Here is a 16,881-nt window from a genome sequence, read left to right as displayed (position 1 = left end):
TTTGTTCCTCTCCCCTATTGGGGAATGATATATATTTCCGCTTGTTGAATATATGTCAATTCATCCAAAAAATATAAGGCCCTTTAATTTATTTTATAGGAGAAAGAACCTTGTTCATCTAACATTCCCTACACCTAGACACAGTTGGGTGTGAAAAGACCCAGCTGCCCCTGCACATTGGGTATTTTCATGCCCAGTAATATTCTGGGCATAGGGAGTGCAGGCAAGCAGAGTTCCTTTCCCCTTATTTTATTGGTCTCTTTTTTTTTTTTTTTTTTTGAGAGAGAGAGAGAGTGTGTATGTATACCCTATACAATACTTCTTTTATGTATAGAAGATGAATTGCATTCATATATACACGTCAAAACATTTTCTGTTAGTTGGAGAATCCCCGCATTTGAAAGCAAAAAAGAGATGCAACAAGCAACATCATGGTGATAACGAACTTAGAAGGAAAAAAATGGTATTGGCTCAATATGTTACTTGTAAATGAAATAAAATTGTACTTTAATTATCCCTGTTCACTATTAACCAATGGTCAGATTTAAGTAGATTTTCTTTTCTTAAAAGTACGATGGAATTCCTATGATGCTTTAAATTCATAACAATAATAGGTGACAAATGAGTTCATAAAATGAGCATTTGTTAAAAGATAGATCCATTTGATATATACAGTCCCCCAAGTTTAACAAAATATCAAATTAATCTTAAATTAGAAGGCAATTGAAAATAATGGATACTTGAGAAGCTACATCATAATATAAAGAAGTTAAATATAGTATTATTATTTAATTAATGTGTTCTTAAACAAAATATAAATCACAAATATACTAGCAAAGGCATTTTTTTTTTCAGTTAATATATTCAGCAAAGCCCAAATTTTCTTTCCCCTCCAAAATTGAAGGAAAGAATAATAAAGAAGATAGAAGAAAAAATAAAATAAAATAAGAAATAGATGGAGAAAACTCCACATCAAAACAACGGCCTATCTCTACAGTTGAGTGTGAAATCATGGTTGTGACAACTTACAAATGCGTAATCATATAGCCTCATTTTGTGGTGGTGATGACCAGCAATATCAACAAACCATTTGATTCAACACCAATTCCACAGGTGGTTGTACAATTCATTGATATATCATCATATTCGAATATAGAATGATTTAATGTGTTTGTCTTAAACAAAATAAAAATCTAATTAATTGAACAAATTTATTCCTTATATATAGATAGATAGTCATAATAACTTACAATTAAAAAATGGTACAAAGCAACTAAATTTCAGTATAACAATGAATAAATACTTCATCTCTAGAACACAAACAATGCTATTTAAAGCTTATATTATATTTTCTTTTGGAGCCAATCAATATTTTTATAATGTAATCTACCTCAATACTACCATGCAATGTATGTACCTCACCATATATAGAACATGGTGGAGAGAAATAAAGAGAGATATGTGACCTTAGCTAGTAAAATTATTGATTCAGTATCTATAAAGGAGGGGATGTGCAACAGATCTTGGTGCCAGTGAGATAGTTTTGTACTTGTTTAGCTTACAAGGGTTAAAAGGTAAAATAATTCTAGGTGGTCAGGCAAGCTTCATTCAAAGGTGTAGCACTACATTAATTACAGATTCAGTGAGGTGGGCCATGTCATTTCTGTTGTACCATTTCAAATTCAATAGCCGGAAAATGAGTTGCAAGTATAGTGTTTGGTATAAGCATTAGAGGACATGGTGAGGAAGGTTTATTGAATTGCTTTCTAAATTAGTTGATTCAGTGTGGGAGTTTGTTGCAGAGTAGTTGGTGTTATTCAGAGTAATAAAGATACTTTTTTCACAGAGAGTGGAGGTGGAAGTGTCAACTTCAAAGAGGTGGATTCAGCTACTCTCCTTTAAATTTCAACCCCACCAATTTATGCATTTCACATGGGAACTCTAAATTTATCAAGGTCTCTGCCTTTCCTCAATCCTACCCTCATAAATTAGCCAGCATTGAATGGAATACAAGGAGACTGTATAATGAATTCCATGGATCCTCCCCAGACACTTGAGAGTACTGTGAAATAAAGTGGGAGTGTGTGTGTGAGACCCACTGGGCCCTTGCAGTTTCCCCTCTGTTTTGTTCCGCCTGCACTTCCACTGGAGAGGAGGCACACCCTTGTTTGTCACTGTAGATATTTTTATTGGCCTGTGAACCTCATTACAGACACAAAAACCCTAAAAAAAAGTGACTGTAGATCGAAACACCAAACATGAAATATCAATTTTTTTTTTTTTATTTCATAATGTTTGATTCAGTAATTAAATCTTAATATTTCTAAACATTCAATGTGAGATTATGCAAATGAATTTGATTAATGGCAGCTTTGGGTCCATGAAATTAATTATTTCACCTGACCCAAGTTATAATTTTTCTAGTAGGACATGATCAGTTCCCTTGGAAAGAAGGAAAATAAATAAGTATGAGAGTGCTCTCATGTAGGAGTACTGTGCACTTGATTATTGTCAGATTGGAATAAGCATATTCACGGGCCCTATTATTTATTCCAAAACAACTGCAATTAGGAGGAGGCCCCATTTAGATGATGAAAACTGCAGTAAAAATAATAAAACAAATTAATCTACAATGTTGCTTGTACTATCAGGTCTTTCCACTAATATTTGTCATCATCAGTAGAAAAAGGGAGCAGTAGTCATATAGACTAGACATTAATAATAGGGATTGTGATAGAGAGGGAAACATATTATAGACCCAAACTACAAACTTTAAATGATGAAAACATACAAAGCTTCACAAAGCTTTACAAATTATGTTTGAATTATCCAATTATTTGTGTGCTGTTTAGAAACATAGTACAAACTTAACTATCAAAACATTTCCTTCATTATAAAATATCATTAGTTTATGATGGAGATGTTATCATAGATGTTGCCATAAGGATGAGCCATCATCATCATCAACAACAACACATGTTTAATGAAAATCATATAAAGGTTCCACAATATTGATACAAATTAAAACAACCTTTGACTAGTTCTCCTAGAGGTTGGGCTATTATGGACAGAAAAAAACAAGTTAACACACACACCATGCAACTAATGACCAAAGTTAGAGATTGGCTAGCCATCAAAATGGCTTCTAGCTTGCTTTTGTCAATGGTGCTCACCTGTCTCATGGATGACTAGTAGAAAGGATATTAAAAAGGCCCACTACATATATAATCCATCCTTATGATTTTAATCTAACAAACTCTTCATGGTCACAACTATATAAATACATGACCAAGTCACCAACAAAAGTATTCAGATATAGGTGTGAACTGCAAAGACTCAGAGTTCCTACTACCTTCAGAGTTGCCCTAAACTATCTCCATGGATTTTCTTCTAGCTTCCCTGATGGTTGCTCTAGTACTTGTTCTAGGAACTCTTGCCACCCAAGGAGAAGCCAGGGCATTCTTTGTATTTGGTGATTCACTTGTTGATAGTGGAAACAACAACTACCTGTTAACCAGTGCTCGCGCCGATACGCCGCCTTATGGCATCGATTATCCGAGTCATCGAGCCACTGGCCGGTTCTCTAATGGGCTTAATATCCCAGACATTATCAGTTTAGTACTGAATTCTTCTTTCTTATAACATTATTTTTGTCAATTATATTATATAGTAACTAAATTAGTGTACTATCAGGTGAGCAAATTGGTGAGGAGTCTGTACAGCCCTACTTGAGCCCTGAGCTTACAGGTGATAGACTACTTAATGGAGCCAACTTTGCTTCTGCTGGGATTGGAATTCTTAATGACACTGGAATCCAATTTGTAAGTGAAGATGAAGAAATTTTCTTTGGTAATTCTCTTGAATTGAATTGATTTGTTCATACCCAATTGATGATAATTTGTTACATTTTTGTAGGTAAACATAATTAGGATGCCAAAGCAACTTGAGTACTTCCAGCAATACCAGGAAAGAGTGAGTATGCAAATTGGAGCTGCCCAGACACAGCGGCTAGTGAACCAGGCACTTGTTCTCATTACTGTCGGTGGCAATGACTTTGTTAACAACTACTACTTGGTTCCTTACTCAGCAAGATCTCGTCAATTTTCTCTTCCTGATTATGTTCGCTATGTCATCTCAGAGTACAGAAAGATTCTACTGGTAACGATTGCCACCTTTAGTTTATTCCCCATATCTAATAGTTATCTAACTCCCTACGTGAAGAGATGAGTTACCCTCTTTACATAAGCATTTAATATACCTTTGATTGGTAATATAATACCCCATGAATGGTAAGATCGCATGTAAAAGATTATCACATGAGGAGAGGATCCAGAATATTACACAAACCCACATTAAAATGGGCTGATCAGTTTATAAACTTTGCATGGCCCTTATCAAAGTGATCAACAGAACCTTACATGGTCATGTGGGTACGAGAGAGAGAGAGAGAGAGAGAGAGAGAGAGAGAGAGAGAGGAGTTATTATTGTGCCAGCAGCGTTGCCCAAAGAGTGGAAAAGAAGTAAAGAGGGGAGTTAATATTGGATGATGTGTAGCGGGTAGTCGGTGAGACAAAGAAGTGGTTATTGCCATTAAAGATGCATTAATGCATAAAAGGACACAAGGACGTGGGATCGAACCTGCCAACACGAGTTTAGTCTAGTGGTGGTGGCAGCTTCGGCTTGAAGAGTTGACATCCAGGTGAGAAGGCCGTGAGATTCAATCCTGTCATATTTGGGTGTGTGAATTTATATAGGAATAGGTGGCCCTTAACCCTACTAGTCCCCAATAGGTTAGCATAGGCCAGCCTGCAATGCGTAAGATTAGAAAAAATTAAGAAGGGGCAGAAGAGGGAAGCCACATCACATTACACCCCACCTCATAGATAGCTAACTTATCACCAACCACAAAAGTTGATCAAGAGTGAGAAGTGAATGAACTCGTCATTTTGCAATTGATACCTCCAAGACCTCTCTCTCTCTCTCTCTTTCTCTATAGCACTGCCATTGTTAATGAAATGAAAATGACCCTTAATTTGATTTGCTTAGTTATTGAAACTTAATTAAGGATTCTATGTATTAATTTGCAGAGGCTGTATGATTTGGGAGCTCGTTCTGTTCTTGTGACTGGAACTGGGCCACTGGGTTGTGTTCCAGCTGAGATAGCACAGCGGAGCCCAGATGGGTCGTGTGCTGTTGAGCTGCAACGAGCAGCTGGCCTCTTCAACCCTCAACTTGTCCAGATGGCAAGCCAAGTCAACAGGGAGATCGGTACAAATGTGTTCTTTGTTGTTAATGCGTATCGGATGAATCTTGACTACATCAATAACCCTCAGCGATATGGTAAGTTTGTTAGCCATAATTAAGTTAACCAACCATCCTTTAAGGGATTGAAGTTGGTGGGTTTTTCCTTTCCGTGTTTTTTCGCAAGCCTCATGCATATGGTAAGTTATATTAAGAGTGTCTGTTAGCCATTAAATTAACCAACCTTTAATAAATCGAAGTGGGTGGATTTTTCCTTTCATTTTTGGCAATGAAGAAGTGAAGTGGTTGGATGAACTCCCCACGTGGGATCCTATCTTTCATGAAGTATCAGATCACTAGTTAATGGTACATTAATTGATTTGACTCGTGGTTTGGATACCCCTTAGACAATGAGAGGAGGATAATTTCTCTCCCAATGTAGGGAGCTGATTCAGACTTGGTTGTTTGCTCCTCAAAATCATTCACCTTTAAATTTAATCCAAATGCCTTAGTTCCCAATCACTAATTAGCCACGCATATCTTCATAGACATCCCTTGGTGGTTGGCACTTCCCTCTTAGGAGAGAGAGCTTCTAGGGCTTAATCAGTGGATCAAGTTCTCTTAATGATATCCAAGTCGTGGAACTATCAATAACTTTTTATCTTTCAAGATGCTTGTGGCCCTCTTTGACTCCCATTCTGGCCCTATGTGGGTCCCTTATATGGCTCCTAATAATTGACCCTGTGCATTAATTGGGGATAAGCATGCATGCACTCCATAAAGAGGTGGTGGGAGTTGTGCCCCGTGCCTGTGTGAGACATGATTGGCAAATATTGAGCAGTAGTCATAAGACAAACCCATAATTGCACTACTAGTGTTCCAGACAATATGACAGCTTGACCGGTTGAACCGGTTGAACCGGTTGAACCAAACAAAACTTGATCTGATTGGTTTATATCATTGAATTACTGACAATAATTTGGTTTGATTTGGTTTGATGATGAATTACTATTACAGGCTTTGTAACATCGAGGATAGCATGTTGTGGGCAAGGGGCATACAATGGAATTGGACTCTGCACAGTTCTTTCAAACCTGTGTCCAAACAGAGATATATATGCATTCTGGGATGCTTTCCACCCAAGTGAGAGAGCATGCAGGTACGTCGTCCAACAGATCCTAAGAGGAACCTCAGATTACATGTACCATGGGAACCTAACTACCATCTTGGCCACCATTGATTCCAGAGTTTCTGCACTTGCTTCCAAGACCTAAATTAAGCTCAAAATCCATTTTTAAAAGCCAATTACTAGTCCACATATCTTCTTTCATGTTTTCCTTTAATATATAGTATTGTAATTGTCGAAGCTGTGTCAAGTGTTTTTGAGTGTGAGTCAAGCTGTCATGCATTCAGATTTTAGTTTGTCAATTGTGTGAGGAAAGCTAGTGGTTTTCCTTGTGTCCACATTATTATTTGTTGTCTATGTATTAGATGATTAATGGAAGATTATATTTTTCAAATTCCAAGTATACTTATAAATATAAGGGAAAAGGTTGGGCACACTTCTATCTCTCTCTCTCTTCCCCTTCCTATATGATGCTCCATCTCGTGTTCACATTGCTGCCATCTGTTAGCTAATATATCGCATAATTGAGTTATGATCAATTGTCAACTTTTGCCTTAGGGAAGATTAAATTAGGATGAAATTTTGGGGATCGATAGATTTTGATGTTTCCTATTCACATGTCAAGTCTCAATCTAGTACGGAGTTGGCCATGTGACAAAACATCCATTGAAAAATCTAAGAAGTTAAAATATATGCGAAGGAATACCAAAGGTAAATGGACATATATGCATAAGAGTATAGCATTACACAAGGAGGCAAATGATTAGATGTGGGCCTAAAATTTAACATTTGATCTGTCCAAACTATCTCATAAGTATCTATAGAGAGATTTACCATTTGATCCTTCCATGTGATGAAATGAGATGTCCCGACTAAGAATTCCCTTATTATTTCTGTAATCAATGTTTTGGGTGATGGTGGTGGTGGAAGACTGTTTTTTCAGTGTTGACCACATTAATACTATCAAGGTATTAGATTCACAACTTGTTTCCAGACATAAGAAAAAGTATCAAGTTTCACTCCACCCACAGTGAAAGAATAATTCCTACACCATAGATATTGATATCTTCAGATGGCCTTAGGGGAGCAAAGTTTAGACTTCATCAATAGAGGGTTGGAGGCTAATGATGATCAAAGAGTCCAATCATGATGTCATTTCATCTATAGTAAAGAAAATTTTTCTCCTAAAATATATAAAGGAGTCTAGTAACCTCGCAAAAATGAGCTTCTACACATCTATTCATGTGGACAAATTCTTTTGTTCTCCCATGTTGAATGGCAAAGAGAAGGCATCTCAAGGATAATTATGTAAATACATCTAAATTCAGTTTGATTAGTATTAAATTCAATATATTTCTTGTAGTTGACTTTTTTTGGATAGATTGTAATTGTGACTGCTACGCCCATGGTTGTAGTAATCGGTATTGGATCAACTGAATCAATCGATTTATATCAAATTACCAATATGGACCAAATAAAAATGTAAATAAAAATCAATTTTTATTGAAACTAGAGGTAAATCTGGACTAATATGGGGCAATCGAGCTAAATCGGTATCATGTTGGTATTGGCCTCAATTAATAAATCCAGGGTTACGACACTCAAAGAAGGCCTATAACAAGAGAGACAACAATATTCTCTCCATACAGAGGATTTATACTTTATCACTTCGTTATAAGTAGGCTCATATATATTCCCTTGCAAGAAAGGTTCTGTTTGTTGTAAATAGGACAATCTAGCTTAATTCCGGTCCTTATCTGTAAATGTTGTTGTAGATGACAAGAGTGTAATCTATTCTAATCAATAGAATTTTTTCTACTAAAAATAAAAGGTAAGCCCATATGCTGAAATTTTTTGTTCATAACGTGTTTTGACCTACCATTTTTCCATTCGCCACCATGATCCCCTTCCCAAAAACACAGATAGTCCATAGAAGGTTTCTTAAACCTACCCCCCTAAAAAAAAAAAAGTTTCCCAATTTGCCACTGTGGAAAGAGTTTCCTATGCCACATTAAACATTGTCGGATAAAGGGGCGTACATTATCAGTGAGAAGACAGTGTTAGTGAGTCCCACATCATCAAAATATGAGAGGATCTGAGGATATTTACCCAAAAAAAAAAACGGATGTGGGGATCATTTTCCAAATATATATAAAGAGGATTTTATTTATTTTTCCCACCATCTCACAATAGCTTATAAATTATAATCCTATATATGTGAAATCTAAGGAGCAGTGTCATGGAGAGATCCAAGTCTTTGTTGGCTGGAAGGCCAAAGGATAGTCCTAAGTCCAATTGTAATACTGTCAAAACAGATGTGATCCTCCTCTCTTCCTCATGATTTAATGGATATGTTGTTATTGCAGATAGAGAAGAAAATTCTACAAATGGCCAAAAAGTAATCGGGTTAGCCCATAACCCTCTTTGTTCAGTACAACTGGAATTATGATTCCATTCAATGCTCATCCAATTGAGGGTTAGGTGGAGCACTTTTCATTGCTATTCGAACCACGAACCACCGACCACCGACCACCTTTCCCCAATAAATTCAAATCATGCATAGGGAGTATTGGGATGCCCAGTGACCTGTCAAAATCTCAACCTCAAAAACTTGAAGAGCATAATTAAATTTTTGTAGGGAAGTGATTTCTACATGTGCATGAATGCCAATGGAAGTGCACCAGAAAACATTTATAAAAGGGTTATTTTTCTTTTCATGAAAAATGGGTTGATCATTTTGCCCCTATGTTGTTCAAGGGTCACCACCCCCTCACATAAAAGATTTCCCCTTTAATTTTTTGCCTCATGACCTCCACATCCTCCAGCTACTTAACAGTGGATAGCTCAATGGTCTAGTTTCAACGCTGTTGGCAAGGAGGAAGCAGACGCTATATTGTCACTTTGAGCTCCTTTATTTTATGGTTCCTCTGGTTGGCTAGAAATGACCAAAGCTAGAACTTGCTAGAGGTGATGCAAGCAGCTACCATTGCTTCGACGGAATTCACAAGTGCTCGAGTGACCATGTTCACTCTGCCCTCCATAGTGAATTTCCCCCCTTCCCCAAGCAGATGTGGAAGCCTCCTTCTCTCCCTTTCGTCAAGCTCAATTCTGATGCTTCTGGGAATACCAGCTCGAAGTGTGGGGGTCTTGGAGTGGTTATCCGCAACCATGAGGGCATTCCGATCATCACTATTTCGGATATGGTCAGTTGTGGTGGTGCTATTGAAGGCGAGGCTCTTGCCCTTCGGTTGGGGCTCCTAGAGTGCATCTCGAAGGATATCCGATATGTCATGGCTGAAGCCGATTGCAAAGAACTGGTGAACTATCTGACCGGCCACTCCAAGACAGTTCCACTCTCGGTTCAGGGTATCTTAGATGATATCCATTTCATTTCAAAAGGAATTTTCAAGTTGTATTTTTTCTTTTATTTCTAGGGAGTCCAACGTTGTTCCTGACTCTTTAGCCCGAAAAGCCATGTCAGAAGCGTGTAGGACAGTGTGGTTGTTATCCACACCGTGGTTGAAGGATCTATGTAACCCATTTTCTTCATGTTCCACATGTATTAATGAATAGCCCTCTTTCTACCAAAAAGTTTTGGATCCATGCAACAATTGTCCCTGAATTCTTTTCTTCTATATTTTTCCTTTAATGGGAAATTGTCCGATCATTTTGACCCCATGTGTCCGGGCGCAAGGGCCACACTCCCCTACATAAAAGATTTTCCCTTTAATTTTTGGCCTCATGTCTTGGATCCATGCAACAATTGTCTCTGCATTCTTTTCTTCTATAACCAACCTCTCCAACCCCCCCCCCCCCCCAATTTGAATTATCCAATCTTAATTTGTACAGGTGTTAACTAATACTATTTTGAATGTCTCAAGATGGATTTGTCTCACTCCACAAAGATTACATAATGACAAAAAAAGTATTGAAGCCACTAGTCAGGCACTTCATAAAGTTTTGAAGCCGACAATGGACGAGGGGTGGAGGGTGGATCGGTGGAAGAAATCTAGAGTGATTCTAACAACTTACATAACATTCTCTTGAACAAAAGCTCTAGCTTGTGGCCTTGGAGTGCTATTCCTCTATTTTTTTTTTATGTATATAAACCCCTCTCTCTAGCCCATTTTTTTCTCAGGTAGTCTGATGAACTAGTGCTTCTGCTTAAATGTATTGCCTGCAATGTCATGGTGAAAAAGTTCACCAACCAAAATTCTGGTATCAACCTTGATGTACTAAGTTATCTCCTTTAATGAATTTTCTTTTCTTTTCTTTTCTTCTATTAAAAAAATAAAAATAAAAACTTTCAACAAATATTTTAATATATACATTTAGAAAGAAATAATGCTATCCGCTAGTGTGTCTACATCATGATACAACGGATGCGAAAAAACCATACTGCTCTAACTAAAGATACTCACATGTAGCTATTGACATGTAACTGCAATGTAACTACACTTACAGGTAGCATTCTCTTGCCCATATATTTATTAGGTTAAGCTTTTCAAAATGGTCTTCCTTGATGAGTTTATAAAACAAGCTCATATTTGCCATGGTGTAGAATGGTACAAATTTTCGCGATAGATAGTCCTTAGGTGATCTACTCTGGCAGCGTGTGAAACCCATTCCATTTGGTATCGCAGTCAAGAGGGGATCGTCAAGAGGCTGGCTCGATTCTTAAGAACCTGTTTCCCACACCATAGGGACGACTACACTTTTTAAGCGACGCAGAAAAGTAGAACGGATAAAAAAAATGATTTTGAGGGATTTTGTTGGTAATGACCGATTCCTTGTTCTTGGCTTTCCAAATTATCAATATCAATCTTTATGATGATATCAGGGTCTTGTTCACCTTTTGTTCTGTGTCTGATTCTTGTTAATAAAACGAAGTTTAAAATCGATGACACTGTTCTTGTTTTTTGGTTGATAAATCTGTTTGTTCTTCCTTTCAAGCCTTGCTGTTGCGTTTTGTTGCAGAATTATCTATTGGGTTGTCGAATTTAGGTTAGTTTCTGAAGTTTAGTTAGAAACCAACAGAAGTGAATAAATTTAAAGAGCTAATCACCCAAATTTACTCTTCCCCTACTAATTTGATACAAATTATATGGAATTACGAACTGGGCGGCTCTGGATTTTGCCTTAGAATGCATAGCAGGTTGCCTCACAAGATCTCCAATGTAACATAACCTGAATTTGATAACTGTTGTTATTCACACAATAACCTGAAGTTCTTTCTCTGATGCTCAAAAAATGAAGGAATCGATTGGATACTGGAGATAAATACTCTGTCTTGGTAGAACCCATCACACAATAACCTGAGAGAAACCACATAATCCGAGTTACCTCAGCCCAAATGTAGAAGATAAAAACTCAAACTTGGTAGAATCCCATTCGACAAAAGGCACATAATAGGTGATCAAACCAATAATTACAAACCTAGATTTCTTGGGGAATAACCATCAAGAGTAAGCTCTATAAAACTTTATTTCAAAGAGCACCAAGATAGAGAATTTGAATAAAATTGGTTGGAATTGGCCAATATGGTATAATAGGCACTGGTTATTGGTCATATAAAACATATATAGAGGTTATACAATATTCAAATCGGCAAACGAATTATGCATATAGACAGATTTGATGTTTATCTGCAAATAAAGACATAAAATTGTACAGAAAAATGCGATTGTGAACTTCTAAAATGATATTAAGAACTTCAAATGTAATAGTGTTATGCACATTGCCAAGGGTAAAAAATGCTTTAGACTTGAGATAATACAGATCCCTGTTTTATCTTGTGTATATCTGCAAGTAATCAGTCTCCAAAAAATTCAAAATACAACAAGGGTACGGATTTGAAGATACTTTTACATGTCATGCCATCTCCAATGCAGGTACTTTGGGTAAAATGACGAATCCAGGTATTACAGCATGAGATATGCATGAGAAGAAGGCACAATCCCTTCCACCCAGTTCTGCACAGATTGTAAGTGTAAACCTTTTTAAGAACAATACTGCTTTCTTAGGAAATGGGCTTCTGGTCCTTATGGGGAAAAAAATTAAATTTGAATATGAGGTTCCATTGTTTTATCTGATCCATATTATCACTTCTTGATGATTAGCACATCTTGAAGAAGCTCCGAAAGACCATAAGTAAACTGAGTGATCCAGGAGATGCCTGATTCTGAGACAGCATGTGAAGCAAAAGTGTAGAGTACAATCTAGGGAATCTCCCAGAGGGGATTCATCTCATCATATCATCTTCCCAGAAACAAATTCTATTGCTGGCCCCACCTTATATTTGGCAAAAGTGTAGAGTACAATCTAGGGAATCTCCTAGAGGGAATTCATCTCATCTGCTTCAGACTTGCACCATATGTAGTGAAAGGTTGTCCTACTTAAATGGTATGCATCTGTGTTCTGAAGTTTTGTAATTTGTAATATTTAAAATATAGCAGAAAGCGGACAAGCTACAGAATGTACTTCTATGTGTACATATTTATCTTTGGCACAATGAATTCTGTCTTTTGACATGGATATTATGGTTCATATTTCTAATGCAATTGAAATTCTGGAAAAAGTAAAACCGGACAATGTCAAACTATTTCTGGTGTAGTTTTTTAGTAAAATTTGTTCTTACTGAATGGATGTTACTCAAATATATGATGCATTCTCTATTTTTTTGGATCTGCCCTTTGTGATCCTAGGTGAGTATTATTTCCCCCAAAATTTCAAGTTTGCTTTTTTATTTTCTATCTTTGCTATTATTTTCTTTAAAATATGTCAGAGCATTACTCTTTCAAGCTTGTCTTGAGGTCAGCATCAGGGAACAGCATTAGGAGCTTACACTTCTCCAGCCAGATGTCTCATATTGTGATGCTTGCCTTACGTCTGGGGTCTGGGATTCCTAAAAAAAATTTAGGTTCTTGGGGATTGGTGCAACCACTTGTGCAACAATATCTTCTTGTTCTGTGAATTCATGTAAGAATCCAAAAAGAGAGACCTGTCATCTACAAGGAGGGGAATGTGCAGTCAGTTTCAACCCTAACCCAGCCCAATCCCCCTTAATTTAGCGCAGTTCTCAACCCTAATCCAGTATGAGCTAGGCCAAAATGTTTCTCTTTTGGGTACATCCTTGGAACCGTCTATTGGAGTCAAAGTCCATACTCTGTCACCTTATGAATTGATGACTGTACTGCATTTTCACGTGATTCGGTAATATTGTATTGCAAAAATGTTTATGTTCTGAAAGGAGAAGGAAGAGATTGTGTATCACCTGCTTATCCATTGCAACTTCTTCTGGGTCCTCTGCTGCGGATTCATTAACCTTTTTTATGCCAGTTAGGTTGTGTCTGTTCCTTGTAGGCTTTAAATAAAAGGTTGGAGTACATACTTAGAGCTAGAGATATTGATCTTATGACATATACTTCTCCAACAAATATTTTGGGGCCTGGAGGTTATGGAAAGAAAAGGATCATGTGATGTTTTGAAGATAGATGCAGCTCTTTTTAGTTGGTGGAAAATGGTTGTGAGCACTGGCAGTCCAATTGGTTCTGTACTTCAAGAAATTTATGATGGTTACCATATTGAGTCCAATGCATTTATTTTTCTGTCCTACCCCAATTCAGTTGAATTAAGCATACAATAACTTGCTTCCATCCCCCCCCCCCTCCAAAAAAAAAAACCCCAAAAACAAATTATATGTGAAGAAATAAATTTGTTATTTACAAACTTATATCCGTTTTAGATAGTGTAACCTTTCATTTCTTTTTTTCTATCAAGCTTTTATTTACCTTTTCTTTAACTGAGCTTTGATGCAGAAGCCTCAAAACTCTGGAAGTCAGGCTTTACTTCAATACTATAGATCTAAATTATCTAATTCTGATGCTTATATAAGGAAAATTCTGTTATCTGTTGTTACATGGTCTTCACTTTTCAAAATTCAGAGGTGTTGGATTGACTACTTTCGTGAGTTTCTAGAGAATGATCATACATGAGTAGTTTCTGTTCAGGCTGGTCCATTCCTATTGCTTGCCCTCATCGATTTTGTTAAAAAGATATTGTTGGTGATCGTCATATTACAGCTGCAATACGAAGTATTATATTTACTTCTGGATTCTATCAATGGTAATACTAATGATGGGAGGTATGGAATGAATGGCATGCACTCTTACTGTGGAAGTTATGACCATAGATATTGCGACTCCGACACAAGATGGAGGATGGTATTAAAATCGTGTTGGCAACTGGAGACAGATGCACTAGGAATCACATATTCAAAAGTAAGCCTATTTGTTGAGAATGAACATATTTGAGTATCGCATTTTTCTCTCGTTGCTTCTTTCCCCCTAGATTTGAGTCATTATTCAGAACATCTTATTAATTTGAAGGACAGTTTCCTATAATGTTGTTCCTGATTGCGATTATTCAGCTTTCCTTCCATGTATTTATTGTGTTAATTCATAATTCCAATATTACTTGAAACCTGATCAAGTTGGAACTTGCAAACACGGCTTAAATAGTGCACTTGTCAAGCTTACTGTGAGCAGAGGTACCATGGCTTTAATATTGATAGAGTAGTTCTGACATAATTTACATAATTTCTTGTTACAAGCCAATCCATGACTATAGGATTGTGTACTGTATACCTAGTATGGCAAACAATTTCTATGTTCCAGAGTCAATTAGGTGTGGAATACCAGCTCAACCCAACTTCACTGAGATTTTTCCCAACTAAATGGAGTTGGCTACATTAATTAAATTCTACCATTCAAATCCATTTAAGGTCATGTTATTTGTCAAGCATTGTTGTCATCAGGGGAAACAATTTGCGCAGGTTTGATGCTGATTTCCTTTAGCATGCACTGGTCTTTATGCCTAATAACTGGAGAAATCCTCTTCAGGATCATGGGATTAGGTCAGTCTGATTTCCATTGTTCCCTATGCTCATATTCTGCTTAATCATGTGCCAGCAGTTTTACATGCTATAATCTAAACATTTTAGGACTCTTATCCACTACTTTGTTGAGGCTTCTGAAGGAGCAAAATTCTTGGTTGATGAAGATGAAGAATTGCAAGTGGGACTGAAGTTTTAAGAAGCATCTCAATCTTGAAGAACCCATTTAACACCCTTTCTATTGCAAATAACAAGCTTGGCAGCTTAGTTTTTCTAAAATTCACTTTTCCCTTGATAGAAAATGACATTTCATCTTTCCATTTCTGTTACCGCAATTCAGTCAAGTAGCACCAGCCCTGGCACAGTTTATGGGCACATGTTGTGTAAAGAGTGCTCAATATTGAAGATACTGATCTGGGTTCTTCTGGATTCCTAGAACTACAAGAAAATATTTCTGGAGGAAGTAATACTTGCTCATCTCAACACAAAATACTCAGTGCTGTGAGTCTGCTTACATTTCATTGCTAGATGAGCTCCAAGTTCATGGAAGTCCCATCGTGATGTTGCCACCATCAACTGCTTCAGTAGCACCTTATGATGATGATGATCCTTTAGGACATGGCCATCATATATTTATTTGGGAAAACAAATAAATATTAGAATGGATGAATCTCTATGGCCCCCTTGCAGGACTATTCAGCTACATGTTTGAAGATTAGCTGTTTGTAACTTTTAATTAATTGTTTAATATTTACAATACATATGCTTAGTACTAAAGTTTATATTCTTCATATTTACACCATGTGTTCCAGTCAGGAGAAGTGAGATCAATAAAGCAGATGAAAGGGTATTCTATTAACTGTTGGTTGGTAATAGAGAAGGAACTATTGTTTTTTCTTGATAAAGAAGGAACTGATGTTGTGGTTTGGGTTTCCATTACCTGAGGATGGGACAGTGGTAAGAGTGATTTGAGTTTGGATCCAGGATTCTGCTCCTAATGCATACCCTGCCAATCAGAAGCTTAAAAAAAGTATCAGAAGGGTATTTTATGATGAATACAGGGATCTGTTGGACTGATGGTACAGTACAAAAAATCATCTCAAGGGAATTTCAGTTAAACTCTGGGTTACCAGATGGATGCAAAAGGGTTCAATATATTTACCAAAATACCCTCCAGATGATGCTGGGCCTTCATTTTGTTAAAAGTAGTATAACAGTTGTACCTTACTGGAAAAGAGTTGCAGGCCATTTGGAAGGCTATACCTGACAAAAGCATAAAGGATCCATTTCCCCCATGTGGTAGGCTTCAGTTCCAGTAAAGCTCATCTCAATTCTCATTGCAAAAGAAACACTTTAGGATTCCCTTCCCAAAATTTAAAATAAAAATGCTGACAAGGTAGATGGTTCTTAAGCCTTCAAACTCCTATTTCATTTTTACCAAAAAAAAAAAACTCCTATTTCATGGGTGCCACTGCACTATGGACTGGACAAACAAATGCCCTAAAGCCAATAGTGTTGTACATTTTAAAGGTGGAACTGGCACAAGAAAAGTGTGTTGGACAAGGGGCGCATTCATGATTCATGAAAACTTCAATTAAGGAAAAATGATCCACACTGGTGG

The 16,881-nt window shown here is 36.9% G+C and overlaps 1 protein-coding gene and 1 long non-coding RNA gene across 3 annotated transcripts; both read left to right on the top strand.

Moving 5' to 3' along the window:
* The first annotated feature begins 3,300 nt into the window (after window positions 1-3,300).
* Window positions 3,301-6,761, top strand: LOC122068937 (GDSL esterase/lipase At5g33370-like). Its single transcript, XM_042632843.1, has 5 exons — window positions 3,301-3,613; window positions 3,694-3,821; window positions 3,916-4,158; window positions 5,088-5,340; window positions 6,259-6,761. Exons 1-5 carry the CDS (start codon window positions 3,379-3,381, stop codon window positions 6,513-6,515), a joined length of 1,116 nt encoding a protein of 371 aa, XP_042488777.1. The 5' UTR covers window positions 3,301-3,378; the 3' UTR covers window positions 6,516-6,761.
* A 4,117-nt stretch (window positions 6,762-10,878) lies between these two features.
* On the top strand, window positions 10,879-16,210 carry LOC122068935. 2 transcript variants are annotated; one of them, XR_006137299.1, is made up of 6 exons: window positions 10,881-11,142; window positions 12,259-12,350; window positions 12,487-12,769; window positions 14,377-14,646; window positions 15,201-15,281; window positions 15,369-16,122. It is a non-coding gene; the product is annotated as an uncharacterized LOC122068935 (long non-coding RNA). The 2 variants fall into 2 exon arrangements; XR_006137298.1 differs by having other exon boundaries at window positions 10,879-11,142; window positions 12,487-14,646; window positions 15,369-16,210.
* The last annotated feature ends 671 nt before the right edge of the window (window positions 16,211-16,881 follow it).

This window comes from Macadamia integrifolia, unplaced genomic scaffold, assembly GCF_013358625.1.
Source record: "Macadamia integrifolia cultivar HAES 741 unplaced genomic scaffold, SCU_Mint_v3 scaffold484, whole genome shotgun sequence".
Taxonomy (NCBI): Eukaryota; Viridiplantae; Streptophyta; class Magnoliopsida; order Proteales; family Proteaceae; genus Macadamia; species Macadamia integrifolia.
This window is presented reverse-complemented; position numbering and strand designations above follow the sequence as displayed.

Excerpts from the sequence above, each read along its gene's own strand:
- LOC122068937 (XM_042632843.1), top strand. The coding sequence starts at position 3,379 with ATGGATTTTCTTCTAGCTTCCCTGATGGTTGCTCTAGTACTTGTTCTA. Across the intron at positions 3,822-3,915 it reads ATGACACTGGAATCCAATTT|GTAAACATAATTAGGATGCC; the intron begins GTAAGTGAAGAT and ends ACATTTTTGTAG. Across the intron at positions 4,159-5,087 it reads AGTACAGAAAGATTCTACTG|AGGCTGTATGATTTGGGAGC; the intron begins GTAACGATTGCC and ends ATTAATTTGCAG.